Source organism: Coregonus lavaretus, assembly GCF_964263955.1.
Source record: "Coregonus lavaretus genome assembly, contig: HAP1_SCAFFOLD_8907, whole genome shotgun sequence".
In the NCBI taxonomy this organism is placed as follows: Eukaryota; Metazoa; Chordata; class Actinopteri; order Salmoniformes; family Salmonidae; genus Coregonus; species Coregonus lavaretus.
Window position 1 is genome coordinate 2,873 of NW_028163578.1, and position 15,389 is coordinate 18,261.

Consider the following 15,389-nt stretch of genomic DNA (forward strand, 5'->3'; position numbering starts at 1 on the left):
AATGGCTTGGAGGAATGGCTTGCGCTAAGGGAGATAAAATAATAGGATACATGGAGAGAACAGAGGGAGAGGGAAAAAGGGGATAGCAGAACGAGGGAGGCTCTCGGATGTGAAAAAGGTTAGGGAGGAGTAGGGGGTTAACGTATTGCCGGTGGGGTCCCCGTAGCTCCTTGGTGATTAAAATCTGATTAGCCAACTAATTGCCTCAGTAAAGGGTGTGACATTAACGTTAGGCTAATGTCACTCAGTCAGAGACCTCAACAGCTGGGCACTATCCTTTCATGTAGCGGTATTTAGTTGTGTTTCTCCACAGCTCCAGATGTCCGGCTGCGTTCGTTTAATTCATTTCATCCGTTTCATTTGTTTCCTCACAGGAAGTTGTGTCACGGTAAAATGTTGACGGATCAATCGACTATGGTGTCCATGACTATGGTGTGGACAGCCTCAGTCTCAGCAGGACTCGTTTCATTCTCAGCAGGACTTGTTTCAATCTGTCCTAATATGGACAACGTAATCAACTTCCCTCCATGTTTGTTGTCGTCGGTGTTTCTCAAACGCTGCTAAACGCTAATAGTGCTAGCCATGCCCAGGAAGCATCATTACACTGATGTAGCTATTAGCTAGCAGGCTAGCAGCTATGTCTTTGGACTGCAGATGCATCCAGATTCTGCAATAGCAGTCTTGCTTTCCAGATGTTTGCGTGTGAGTTTGGTGTCTCTCTCTAGTCATTGCACTCTCCTAAATGACGTCTCTCCTAAATTACGTCTTGGGGAAAGAAATGTTTTGCCATCTTGGATACACATTTTTACATAGAAATCACCTCACTTCAATTGCACTTATGAGGGATCAGAAAGCACAAGTTGAATGTACGGTATACTCTGCAGTGGTTCCCAAACCTTTGGAACAGAGCCTGGAACAGAGTTTTCACAAATTCCCATGATGTGATATATTGGGCCATTGGTGTATGATAATATGATTAGGACCTTGGTTAGATTGTGGTTAGAAAACAGAGATGACCCAAACCTTTCCCTCTGTCATTGCATAACAAAACCAGAGTTGTCCCATCTGGTCCCAATAACATGCCCACTTATCCCAATAACATTCCTAATGCAGTCTGTAGACCATGTGCCGCTGGAAGGAGTGTGTGTGTGTGTGTGCATGCGTGTGTGTACTCGCATGCATCCATGTGTGTGTGTCCGTGCATGCTCGTGTGTGTGTGTGATCATCCATTCCAAGGTGAACTAGCTAGGCTCATCCATCACCCATGGAGCCAGAGGTGTCTGGCCTGTCCTACCAGGGCCCCAGCCGCTGGTCTGACTGGGCTGTGGATGGAGGTGGAGACAGTGGAGACGGTCGAGACTCATGGAGGCAGGGAGATGTCTGGGCTAAAAGACCCATGGAGGGAGGGAGATGTCTGGGCTAGGAGACACAACATGACTGGGCTATCACCGCCTGGCTTAGCCTGTCACCTCTACTGGGAGGGGGAGGGAGGGAGGGAGGGAGGGAGGGAGGGAGGATGGGAGGGAAGGAGGGAGGACGGGAGGGAGGGAGGGAGATGACCTCAGACTCTCATTTAGGCATGTGGAGTGAGCACTAGTCTGTGAAAATTAGAGATTGAGAAATTGTATTCATGGGCAAACTGTTGATTAGTCAGAAAGCTGTGGTCACATTCACAGAGCGGTGTTGTTTCATTGAGTATGCTTCATTGAGTATGCTTCATTGAGTATGTTTCATTGAGTATGTTTCTTTGAGTATGTTTCATTGAGTGTGAGTGTGTGTCTTGTATGAATTTGAGTAGAACTTTGCATGTTACATTTTGAGCATCTTGGATGTAACTGGCAACACTTATCTTGTCTCCATAGAAACCAGCACACTGGCCGACACAGCCACGCCCACTTTGTCTGGTCCAATGGAGAGTAGCACCGCCCAGCGGTCGGGCAGAGGTGAGTGTCTGTAAGCCTGTTGTGTGGAAATGTTGCATATAGATAAGTTATGTTTGTATGTATGTTATTGTAGAATGTTTAATGGTTGATGTCTCTCTATCTCTCTCTCTCTCTCTCTCTGTCTTTCTCCGTCCCTCTCCCACCCTTTCTCTCCAGGAGCTAGCTCCTCCCCTCCGTCCATGGGTGGTGTGTGTGACTTTGAGCAGGGTCTGTGTGGCTGGACTCACGACCCCAGCGCCCCGCTCCATTGGTCCCTCCACAGCAGCTCCAAAGCCCCAGCCCAGGGCCCCAGCCTGGACCTCGCTCTGCCCCCCACCGGTGAGTCTCCTTGAGCATAGCACAGCTAGCTTCCCCCCCTAAGTCAGGGTTGGCAAAGGTGGTTCACCACAACCATGTTCAGAAGGCAAGAAAGAGGTTAGATAGCCACTTATTTAATTTAGCTTGATATACAGTAAAGTCCTTGTTTGGTGTTTGTAAACATGTGGGTGTACAAAATCTCTGTTTGAGCCCCAGCCAAGGCTGATTTTGTGACTTATAAACACACAACCACACAGACATACAAACACGCACATACACACACACACTTATAATGTGTAACTCATCCACTCTGCTCTATGTGACTGCGCTACAACTCTGTGATGCTAACGGGGCGTTCCGGGAGCGTTCTGGGCAGGAAAAAGTTAAGACCCAGTAGCACTTATTAACTACAGAGGCAAGAGATTCTAGAGGAAAAACCAGGAAAACCATATTCCCAGCCGCGCCTTCCTGCCCCTCGATTACCTTGCAGGCAAATCTCTGGCTCCCTAAGTAGACTTCCATGTACTTAGAGCAATTATTAAGTTCCCTTTATACATACACCCGGATCAAAAAAGAGTGAAGCTTTTGGCATATTAATTAAAGATATGAGCAGTTTGGAGTTTTTCTTTGATGTTTTCTTACACTGACTGTGCTATAAATGGCATCCTATTCCGTATATAGTGCACTACTTTTGACCAGGTCCCTATGAGCCGGTCCTATGGGCCCTGGTCAAAAGTAGTGCACTATTATAGGGAATAGGGGGCCATTTTGGACTTAGCCACTGAGGGTTAAAGGGATTGTTATCCTGACCTTGTTTTAAAATTCATTGGTTTTGATATATTTCAAATGGGGCCCATGAAAGATTTAACAAGCTGCAGCTGTGAAGAGTGAAAAGGGGAGTTTCAGGACCATTCTGCTTGCGCTCAAGGGCATTCGGAATCTCTGATGTCACCTGGGCTTTAGATCAGGGAATCTCTGGGATGTAGGTTGAGGATCGTAGCCAAAACATCCAATCGGATCGCTCTGTTAATGGTTAGCCTAAGACTCTCTCTCTCTCTCTCTCTCTCTCTCTCTCTTGCTCTCTCGCTCTCATTTTCCATTTCTGTCGCTCTCACTCTCTCTCTCTCACTCTCTCCCTGTCTAACTTTCCTTTCTCTCTCTCTCTCATGACCCAGAAAACCCAGACCCAGTAACCTCTTGATCTCTTCCTCTAAAATGTAAAAACATAACAGCTGGAGAACTAGCGCCATAGCATATCAACGTGTGGTGCTGGCGGCGTCGATGTGTTTGTAGATTGAGTTCTCGTTGTCTTCCCTCGCTGCAGGAGACTGCTGAGAAAATTGATTAATAATGCTGTTGCATCATATCACGCGAACGCGCCCCTCTCGATTATGAGCTGTCTGCTGAACAAGCTGTGGAACAATGGGGGGAGCTTTCAGAGACGCTGGGTTCACCCGAGGTGTAGGGAGAGGGGGGATTCTGCAAACACATTAAGATCAGTTTGATAAAGTGGGGATGTTTTCTGTGTGGTGAAGACCCACACATACACACACACACAGTCACACACACACTTGCATTCACACACTCGCGCACACACACACACTCACACACAGATAGACACACAGAGATAGACAGTGCCGTATGGTGCTTCATGGGAGGGCTCCTTACAAACACACACACTCTGTGGTGTTTGGAAGGGCCAAGGGAGACCCTGTCACACACACTGTCTGATGTGACACACACACTAGAGAGCAGAGGGGGGGGATGCCATCTTGGAGGAAGCCTTCTTCCCCTCCATAGTTACGACTGTGTGATCTGCTAGACAGACTATTAGAGTGGCTACAGACATACTGCACAGTATGATACACACTTGAATGTACTTAAGCTTTCTCTCCCTCTCACATATAATAACAATTTCAGTGGTCTCCCAGATCCAAGTTAGGTGCAAATTCTAGAGTGTACATTTCCTTGACAAAGTGTCAAATTGATTACAAGTGAGTTATATGCATTTACATTGTGGATGCTGATTGCTGTCCTTATACAGGTAGTCTAAACCTTTAATATAATCGAATAAACTATTTAGTTCCCTCCACGACAGCACATTATTTTTACGATGTACATGTAGCTACAGTAACTATAACATAGACACAAAAGAACCATGCTGAATTCAGTTTGCAATTTATTTGTCTATAAAAAATAGTCAAGCTTGTGGTTCCACAGCTTATGCTGTGATCCACACATTGAATGCTCTGTGTTGGACTGAGTCTTTTGGCAGTGACACTGACCCTCCATTTTAGGTTAAAACTACCCTTAGAGTCCCTCACATTTACATCCTCCTTCTCTTGTGGTCAGAGTCCTGGTCAGAGTCCTGGTGAGTGCTGCTGCTCCTCTTATCACCACCATCTCTCTTAGTGAAGGCTGCTGATTGGTTGTTGGAGACTGCTGTCTGGCTCGTAGCTGTCTGACTAGTGGATGATTGTTTAGCGGCTGTCTGGCTCGATGGCCAAAATGCAGCGGCATTCTGCTGGCTAGATGACCAAAATGTAGCGGCTGCTGATTGGCTGGGCCAGACTGTCGTGTTGGTAGTGGTTGCTGATTGGCTGGGCCAGACTATTGTCTTGGTAGTGGCTGCTGATTGGTTGGGCCAGACTGTTGTCTTGGTAGTTGCTGCTGATTGGTTGTGCCAGACTGTTCCCTGGCCTTTAGCTGATGATTGGCTGGGCCAGAATGTTGCCTGCCAAGTGGCTACTGATTGGCTGTTGTCTTTCACCTCCACAACAACATCGACATCCATTGGCTCCACATCCTGATGACAAGGCACTTGATTGCTGTTGTTGATCTGTTGATCAACATCGACATCCATTGGCTCCACATCCTGATGACAAGGCACTTGATTGCTGTTGTTGATCTGGGGCCCCTCTTTCCAGTCCATAAAATCGTCCTGGTCTTGTCCATAGCTGGAGTTTGACTGGAAGGTGGCAGGGGCTGAGTTGGGCTGGACCTGGCAAGCAGAGGGGGTACTCAAAAATCTACTTTGCCATTTTCCCTGCAATTAATCAATCAATAAATCACATTGTACTTATAAAGCCCTTTTTACATCAGCATTTGTCACAAAGTGTTTTAGAGTAACCCACCCTAGACCCAGGGCTCTGGTCAAAACTATTTCACTAGCTATATAGGGAACAAGTTGCCATTTCAGGCTACTCACTATAATCTAGGCCAAACAAACCTGGTTCAGGATCTGGTAGGGAGCCACTCCAGGCACGGGAGATCCTCCAGTCATCTGTGTGATCAGCCATGAGGCAAGAACGTCCTTAGGAACCATCGTCAACAATGAGAAGGGATGGAGGGGCCCAAACTGGCTCAGATATTGGAGATAGCTCATTATTGCAAGAACTTGGTATAATTATTAAATCAAAGATAGTTCAGAGCAGAAAGCAATGTGATAGGCAATGCTTTCAAGTGTCTAAATGATATGGTTGAACTCTAGAACGTTGCTTCACAGGTGTTCTGTTGACATCACAGCTGCATCACAATCGAGGTCAATGACTATGACATCGTGCACTGTACTCAAGTTCATAGAATTCTGTTTCTATGGCTTCAACTAAAAAGCAATGAAGGCCCATTCCTTAATAAAAAGTAGTTTTCTATTAAAAAAAATTTAATACATGTTTTCTATGAAGCTGAGGGATGGAGCTGGAGAAATGTAATAACCGAACAATTCGTAGATGGAGCTATAGATGCAAGGACTGAAAGTCCATGGGGTCAAAATGATAGTTTTAATCATATTTTGAAGATAGACATTGTTTACTCAGACATTGTTTACAATTTACACCTGATGTCTGGGTACAGGGGACATATCATATACTATTTATATTTGACATATATTACATAATTCCATGTCAGGTTGTAATATATAACGGTTTATTCATGAACATTCAGTTGGAATATGGTGATGCTAATATCCATAACTTCATTGTACCTAGTGCCTCTTGGACAATATTCACACACACACACACACACACACACACACACACACACACACACACACACACACACACACACACACACACACACACACACACACAATGATTTTTATCTGTAGTTCTCTGACCTAACTGCTCTAACACACACTGCGATAAAGCACAGGTGATCTTGTCAGGAATGTGTTGATACTGGACCATCGGCCACTTAACTCTTAGAAGAATTCACTCTACACACACACACACACACACTCCCTGTCAGGTTCAATCCCACAAAGGATTCCAAGTCCACATCCAATTTACTAACTAAACATCCTTTCTGTAAACAACTGTCTGTGTTTAACACAATGCTATTGTGTAAGTGTTCTACCTGAATACCAATGGGAATGGCTCCCTTGGGTTGGCTGTGAATTCCTCACCTTCCCTTAGTGCTTGACTCTCTCACTGACCCTATTCTTCTGTTAGGCGTGTTTTGGTATGTATCATATCCCTGTGCTATTGTAGGTCTGACCATGTAGTTGTGGTATTATTATTGTGTGTGAGTGTGTGTGCAGATGCGCTGATGTGCGTACGTGTGTGTGTACACTCCCTCGTGTGTGTGTGCACGTGTGCCTATGTGTATGTATTGCCCATACGTGTGTACACGTACTGTGTTCCCCTCAGTGCAACATCTAAAGTCTCTAAACCCACCACTGCATTGTCCCCCCATCCCCCCACACAGACCTGAACAGCTACCTGTACATCGAGGCCAACACCAAGACGGAGCAGCAGCGAGCCAGGATCCTAAGCCCCGTGGTGGGGCCCGACACGGGGCCTCTCTGCCTGCTCTTCTCCTACCAGCTGTGGGGAGAGGCCCAGGGCACCCTGCACGTCCTGCTCCGCGATGCCCACCACGAGGAGACCCTTCTCTGGGCACTCCGCGGCGACCAGGGCCCCGTCTGGAAGGAGGGCCGCACCATCCTGCCCCGATCCCCCAAGGAGTTCCAGGTATTCGAGCGTTGGCATACTCCCTTCTCCCTTCCAAAAAAAGAGTCTGTGAAGAGTTAGCTGGAGAAACAAGTAGAAGTAGTATATTAGTAGTGGTTATGTGTTGCAGTGGTCCATACTCATGGTTATCGATTCTATGTATAAGATATATCCCTGCATCCACATGTAGTTAATTTGCTTCTTCCTCCTCCTTCCCCTACTCTTCCTCCTCCTCCTCCTCCTTCCCCTACTCTTCCTCCTCCTCCTACTCTTCCTTCTCCTCCTCCTCCTCTTCCTCCTCCTCCTTCCCCTACTCTTCCTCCTCCTCCTCCTCCTCTTCCTCATCCTCCTTCCCCTACTCTTCCTCCTCCTCCTCCTCCTCCTCCTGCTACTCTTCCTACTCCTCCTTCTCCTACTCTTCCTCCTCCTCCTTCCCCAACTATTCCTCCTCCCCCTCCTCCTCCTCCTCCTCCTCTTCCTTTTCCTCCTTCCCCTACTCTTCCTTCCCCTCCTCCTCCTCCTCCTACTCTTCCTCCTCCTCCTCCTTCCCCTACTCTTCCTCCTCCTCCTTCCCCTACTCTTCCTCCTCCTCCTCCTTCCCCTACTCTTCCTCCTCCTCCTTCCCCTCCTCCTCCTCCTCCTCCTCCTCCTCCTTCCCCTACTCTTCCTCCTCCTCTCAGGTGGTTATGGAAGGCTTCTTTGACCGCGGAACCAAGGGCCAAATCATGATCGACAACATCCACATGAGTTCTGGTACACCTTTGGAGGAGTGCACACGTAAGTCTGCAGATCATACACACACTCACTCACACACATACAAACATGTGTACACACACACATACATGTGTACACACACACCTGACCCTCCAGCACCCCGGTTATTTTCCTCCATCATCCCACCACCACACCACTCAACTTCTGTTCCCCCCTCCATCTCTCTCTCTCTCTCCATCATCCCTTCATTCCTTCTCTACCTCCGTCTCCTCCTCCTCTCCTCCCCTGGAGTCCCCGACCTGTCACTCCAGTTGTGCTCTAAACACCCCACACACACACAAACACAAACACACACCCCAAGTTCCCTCAGCAGAGTCTTGGGTACAGACTGACTGGTACTTCTGAAAGCCGGAGCGAAGAGATGAAAGGAGAGAGAATGAACGAAAGAGTGGAGTGTTATTCCTCTTCCAGAAAAGGAAAGGAAGAATAGAAAGTAGGCCATAAACGCCCCGTGGGCCCCACCATGCTAATCTATGTTTCATTAGATATCTTCGTCTCCTTTCCTCTCGTATCTGTAAACAGAGCTTTCCAGAGCCGTCAAAGCAATAGCTCCTGCGCTGGTGTGTGTGTGTGTTTGTGTGTGTGTGTGTGTGTGTGTGTGAGTGAGCTGGGCTTTTTAATCTAGCCAGAGCAGGGGGGTTTAGGAGTAGGTCTTAAACAGATCACAGACAGACCGTGGGTTCCGAGCCAAAAACCTGCCATCATCTACATTAACTTCCAAATCCGAACATCAGGCCATAGAGTTGGGCTGTGTGTGTGGGTGTGTGGCGGGGGGGTTGTGTGTGTTAGTGAGTGTGCGTGTGCACTTGTGTACGGTAGTGTGGTTCTGAGATGAAAGATGAAAACCCGTCCCCCCTATGTCAACCGGTGCGGAAGTGCCTCCACTCTTCTCCCCCTCTCTACCCATTTCCTCCTTCTTCCTCCTTCCCAAGGCATGCTGGGAGTGCTCTTATCAACCAGCGCAGTCGAGTTTGTTCACAGCACATTGGTGTTACCGCCAAAAAGGCCCCACGTCCCAAGTCTCCCCTCTCACAGGCCCCCATTCTTTTTGTTGCCATTCCAAGTCAATAAGGCTGAACGTTGTGTGTGCAGTCAGCCATCCAGGCAGCAACCTTCCCCAGCTTAACTGGACTCCACCGATAAACAACTTTGAATGACTCAAACTTCACACAGTCGCCCTCCAAGTCTCCCAACTCACAATCACACACTCTTTGACATTACATTCTACCCCATTAACATACATACCCACATGCTCTTTCATTCTATTTCTTTTCAGTTGCAGTACTAAGAAAGTTGTCAATAGGCTATAGAGTGATATCAGTGCCAACAGAAATTGAATCCGAATTCAACAATTTGTCTAAATGTTTTTGGCTGACTTTCCTAGCTATTATTTAGGTTATAAACAGTCTTGTTTGTTTCTTTATTTCTCTCTTTCAGAACCCTTCGCTGCCTTCCCTCCTGACATGACAGGTGAGTTTTCTCCCCTTTAGCCGTGTAATGATGTCACTTCCTGTGCATATGTTTCTGCTTCCTGCTCGCTGCGCTGCACTGTACAGCTTTGGCTCATGGGAGCTTTGCTTGATGGCACCCATGTGACAAGCCCGGTCCAACCAATAGAAATGGGTGTGCAAGAGCTGTGTTCGCCGCTTGATTAATGCTGCCTTGGTGACAAACGATTCCAAAAATCATCATCAGCATCCAGACATCATCAAATGACATCAGAGCCCACTGAATCCAGCAGAATCCAGTTTATTGCAGAGAAATTCAGACTATTGCTTTGACATCCATGGTTTTAAAATAACTGTCTGCCTCAATAGAAATATTGGGAGAGCTATAGGGGATTGATGTTATTGCTTGATATAGCGTTTTTGGCTGCTGGTTCTAATAAGATAAGAGTGTGTGTGTGATGTGTGCAATTTCTTCCTCCACCGTGACACACCCACACACACACACAGACTCTCACACACATACACAGACTCTCACACACACACAGAGTCATACACACACACATGCACGCACACCCACACAGACACACAAAAACACACACACACACACTCCCTAGTGAAAAGTAATCAAATAGAGTGACTGAGCTGCGACGCCGGTGTCTCTCTCATCCTCTCAGCTCTGTCTAATGAGTGTGTGCACAGTGCAGTGGCAGGTACACGCACCATTTCCCTCTGTAATTATGTGACATGGTCGAATACTCAGGGTGGCTTCAAATCTACACCGTACATGGAGTCTCTCAGCTATCTCTCACTTTCTCTAATTCTCTCTCTCTCTCTGTCCCCATCTGTATGACTCTCTCTCTCTCGCTCTCTCTCTCTCTCGCTCTCTCTCTCTCTTTCCCGTTCCTTCTCTCGGGCTCTTGAACTGATGGTTTTGGTCCATTTTCTTAGCTTAGACCAAAGAGTGCTTGGAAACTGTTGTCGGCATATGATTTCACATACCAGACCTGTATGAATAGGAGAGCTTAAGCCTTGAAAGACGTTGTTAGGGCGATTGCGCAAAGAATGTGAGAAGGGTTCAAAGGATTGAAGTAGAGGAGCTGTGTTGGGGTGTTGGGTGGGTCTCCGCTGAGATACTTCTTGGCTTGAAGAGGAAAGAACTGGCCAAGAGAGAAACGAAAACAAAGACTAGAACAGAACAGGGCAATGTGTCTTCCAAAGAAATCCACATGAACCTGCCAAACACAAATTCCATCACTGTCTCCAAATTAAAGAGAGAAAGATCCAGAACATTTCTATTTAGGCTCCATGGGGTCTTATGATTGGTCAGTGGAGCATTGGAACTTCCTGTACCAACAGGAAGTAGTGGCTCCTCATTGGGCAAAAATTATTTTACTTTATCAGCGTAGTCACGTAACATTGCATCAAGGTGACTTTTCAATTGAATTTACAAAAAGTCAACAATTTACACAATTTGTGTCTTGATCCAACCCAGGTTTCAATCATAAATCGACCACAGGGCTTGACACCTCTTTGATTTGATTGCTTACAAACTGAATTGATGTTTGTTGACAAGTTAATTAGGTATCAATTCATATTGGGCATTGTTCAGACGTCTTTGTCCAGTGGGTCTCTTGTGTGTGTGTATCTGTGTGTGTGTGCGTGCATCCGTTCTGTTACAGCTAATTATCATGCCCTTTGTTTCACACCAAATTATTACATGAGAGCTTTATTCATTGGAGCATTGGATCAATTCAACCCCCCCCAGACTAATTGAAAATCCGTAGCTATACTCTACTGCTCTTGGTGTGAAAATCACCTCTCTCACCATCGACTGCAACCCAAGCTTCAGCCATAAGATAAAGAAAACCCTGGATGCATTTGATTTAATTTAGCCATTATCTGTGATGAATACTTTTTTTCCGTTTGAGCCGGCATGCTTGTGCATGCCCATGTGCTCGTATGCCTGCTGTTCATATGATGGAAAGCCACAGGGGAGAAATAAAACACAAAAACAAAGCAGTCCATTGGATGTGCTTTGCTTGCCTCCTCTCTCCTCCCCCCGAGCCAACATATTCCTTATCTCTCCACCAGGGGGAGGTGTTCCTGGCGGGAGTGACCCCACAGTAGACACGTTGGCGCTGCCACTCATACCCACCCTCTGGTACTACCTCGTGGCCGCCGGGGGTGCCCTGATACTCCTGGCAGTGGCCATCTTGGTACGGGTGCTCTGTTGCCATCGACGAAGGCTGGCAGCGAAGAAGAGCCAGCTCTCGGTGGCCTACCACAGCCAATCCCAGTACTTTCAGTACTCCCAGTCCTCAGCCAGTAACCCGGTAACAGCCGCTCCAGGGACGGAGCCCGTGCTCACCGTGAGGCTAGACAACCACTGCCACCAACAATATGCCCTCTGCTGAAAGGAAGAGGCGGGGCTTAAAGCTAAACCCCTCCCCTTTTGATGACATGGATCATGGATGATGATGGTATTGACAGTGACATTTTCTGTTGGGTCCTGCTTTCATCAGCAGTGGATGTTACTGTTCACAGACTAACTCTTCTAACACTATTTCTATAACTTTAATCTGTCTACGGACTATGGATGTAGTTTTGGTCACTGTTTTTTATGGGGGACTTGGTCGTTGACATTTCACACTTCAAGCTGTGGTGATGTGATTCAGAGAGATATCAAGCCATCTATATGAGTGGCTCGTTTCAAACCCAATCTCCAGCCTTACAGGACTAGTGGTTGTAGTTCTGGTTCCTACCCCCTGGGCTTCCTGGAATCACGCCAGCATGGACACACTTAGTGTGGGCTAACCTCCCGGCCCGGTGTGGGTGAAGTGGTTCAGCCATGTAAAACCTCCAGCGCTGTCAGACCACAAACAGACAAGCGAGAGATACTGTTCTACTGACAGCTCTGCTGGAACACTGAGAGAGAAAGAGAAGAGAGAGAGAGACAGAGACAGAGACAGAGAGAGAGAGAGGAGGGGGAACGTTACAAAGTCAGAGACAATGGATGCGCTACAGGAGCGACTTCATTATAAAGATAGTGCTTCAGGACAGGCTGCTAAGATGTCAGTGTTACTATTACTGAAGGAGATGTTAAATAGATACACTGTAACGATGATATATGTTTTGTTTATTGTGAGTGGACCGGGTTATGTAAGACAATATAGGATTCTTCTTGCGTTGCAAGAAAGCATGTTTGAATATGAAGTTGAGCTTTTTTGTGTCACTCTTATTGACCTGAGGAATTAATCTCAATCACGCAGCTCAAGAATAATATTTTAGTAGTCCCACACCGGAAACCCCACATCCAGCTTTTGATTGAATATTACCCCTCAGTCAGTCTGTGAGCGGAGTCCCTGTCTTTATAATGTCATCAACATCATCATCAGTGATAAATGCTCATTCCCACATTGTTTGTGTTCTATCTTGGTTCCCCGGTGTGTTCGATGACAGAGATCCACTCCCTTCCATTCAACACACACCAGCCACTTTATTTGTTCCTTGTTGCCACAAACTGGAAACCGAAACCCCAGTGAAAGCCAAGTGGAAGAGGCGTTTTTTTTTTCTCAATGTGAATATGTATTTGTGTTCAACGGACGTAAACAGACACAGCTGTCCACCATCACTACCTTCTTCTTGATTTATACTTTGACTAAATCTCACAATACTCCATAAAGTTAGATTGAGGGCTCTTCTATCATTGCAATTATTTGCTCAGTATAATTTGTTGGCTGACGGGAATTGAATTCTGGGGTCTGTCCTTAACCCATAGGAAGTCCCACCCAGTTGACGACTTTCAACAAAATGTTGAAAGTCCTCAATGGCGCCACCCATGCGAAAACATGTGGCAAGTGAGCCCTCTATCCAACTCTATGCAATACTCTCAAACAGCTGGAAGCCATTTGTTTTTTTTTCTTCTGTTGCGTGTACTCTTAGTTGAGAATGCTCCAAAACATCATGGAAACCAGAGACAAAATATAAACGATGCTTCCCAATAACTTAAGATGGATGCTAGCGGGATGCATCCCTCATTAGAACATTGAGGGCATAAACAAAATGGCAAAGAATCTAATGATATAAAAACTGGTGGCCAAGAGAATTGGAAATATGTTTAAAATGGGACCAGACCCAATTATGATAATAGTTAGCACATATTTAAGTTGGTTTGTTAGTGGTTATGTAGAGCTGTGAGAATCAGATGGCCCTTAAAGGGGAAGTTCACCCAAATTACAAAACAGTGGCCATGTAAACAAAGCCTAAGCATGGATTCCATAGACTGCTTTCAGGGGAAGAAAAACAATATTTAATTTTGTAGTTTGGGTGAACTATCCCTTTAATGATAAACAGTTATCTATCTCACCATTATTGTACAGCCAGAGGTAGTTTAGCGCAATACCTGCCCATTTAACCCATTTAACCACCAAATATGTCAGACGTGTTCCGATCTCAAAAGTAGTCTAATATCAAGATGAGTCCACGTCCCATAGTTGTGTAGATCCAGCTAATTTATATGCCTCAACCCCGAATGAGTGGAAAAGATAAACACCAAATAAAATCAGTAAATGATGGTGCTTCCATTTACAACCGATGGCCTGGGATGTGAACTTATCTCAACATAAGACCAATTCCCAGGTCTGAACGCATCTGACAAACTTTGAGTTTGGAATAAACTGTCCCTTTAAGCAGGACAACCGAATGTGTTTGGGTTAGAGTGATGCCTCCATAGAACTAAATAGAACATTTCTATGGAAGCCACTACATTATCTGGGCGTTTTGAAGAGGGCTATGAGGGCCATAGAGTCTTCCATTGAGTGAGGTGAATGTGTGTGGCAATCAGGCTTTTTAGTTGTACTTTTCTCAGAGTGAAGAGAAGTTTTTTGGCACCCTCTCGCAATGTGCTTTTAAATCAACTGGGGGGTTGGGAACCCCACTCTGTCCATCTCACTGTAGCTCCGCTCCAAGCTCTTAATATCTCTAATTAGGTAATGGAGCGATAACATTTATTTAGGCTGTAGTAAGCACTTTTCTCTTTTCCCATCTCCTGCACACACAGACACACTCTCTCACGCATACACACACACCCACATACACTCTCTCTCACACATGCACACACACGCACCCCTCCCCCGGCACACACACACACACACTGCACCCACCCACACACACCAGCAGCCAACAGCAGTTGCCCCTGGAGACAATATTAATGATTCTCGTTGAGGGCTCCAGTTAAGGTGTTCCTTGCCAAGCACTTACTCCCACCCTTGTCCATATGCCAAGTGTTGCACACACACCTCTCAAGATGAAACTAAACCTGAAGTTAAAGTGCCGTTTTCAAAAACAGCGTCGGGGTGAGTTTTGGGAGGTCGAGGTGGAGGGCTAGGCCTGAGCAGTCCTAAGCACCACTCTCAGTGATGATACTCATTAGTATCTCATGATGATCACACCACATCCCAATGCAGTGGGTGGAAGCCAGGAGGGAACTGTGTTTGATTATCTGTGAGCTCAATGCATAATCTATTTGTATGATGATGATGATGATGATGATGATGATGATGATGATGATGGTACAATTGTTTGCTGATACTTTACTTGGGCTTTGCACCTCTGTGAGCTATGTGGAAAGTGTGTTTGAAATAGTTAAATGAATGTGATGAATATAGTATGATCTGTGATAATAAAGTGATATTTTTAAACATTGTGGTATGTGTGTGTATGCCATTGGGCTTTAGCAGCCCCATCACATATTATAGTAATTAATTAGTGTAATTAGTAATTACAGTGAAGGAAGATTGACATAGACAGTTTACATTATTGCATGAAACTAAAATGTACTGTTTGGATGCTTGGCATTGTACATACGTTGAAAAAACATTCTGTTGTATCGTCTTCTCTCATAGATAAGAGACCAGAGTTTGGAGACAGCAGACTTTTTAATGGCAGGAACCAGTTAGATGGAGGTAAGTGCTTCCATC

At 45.9% G+C, this 15,389-nt stretch overlaps 1 protein-coding gene across 1 annotated transcript; it reads left to right on the plus strand.

The window, feature by feature from the left end:
• Positions 1 to 1,264: 1,264 nt before the first annotated feature.
• LOC311117984 (neuropilin-2-like) lies at positions 1,265 to 15,374 on the plus strand (the record flags this gene model as incomplete). Its single annotated transcript, XM_084192867.1, has 7 exons — positions 1,265 to 1,352; positions 1,863 to 1,943; positions 2,100 to 2,261; positions 6,945 to 7,210; positions 7,870 to 7,966; positions 9,401 to 9,433; positions 15,315 to 15,374. Coding segments are annotated over 7 exons (787 nt in total), but the record flags the coding sequence as incomplete, so codon positions are not given.
• Positions 15,375 to 15,389: the final 15 nt, after the last annotated feature.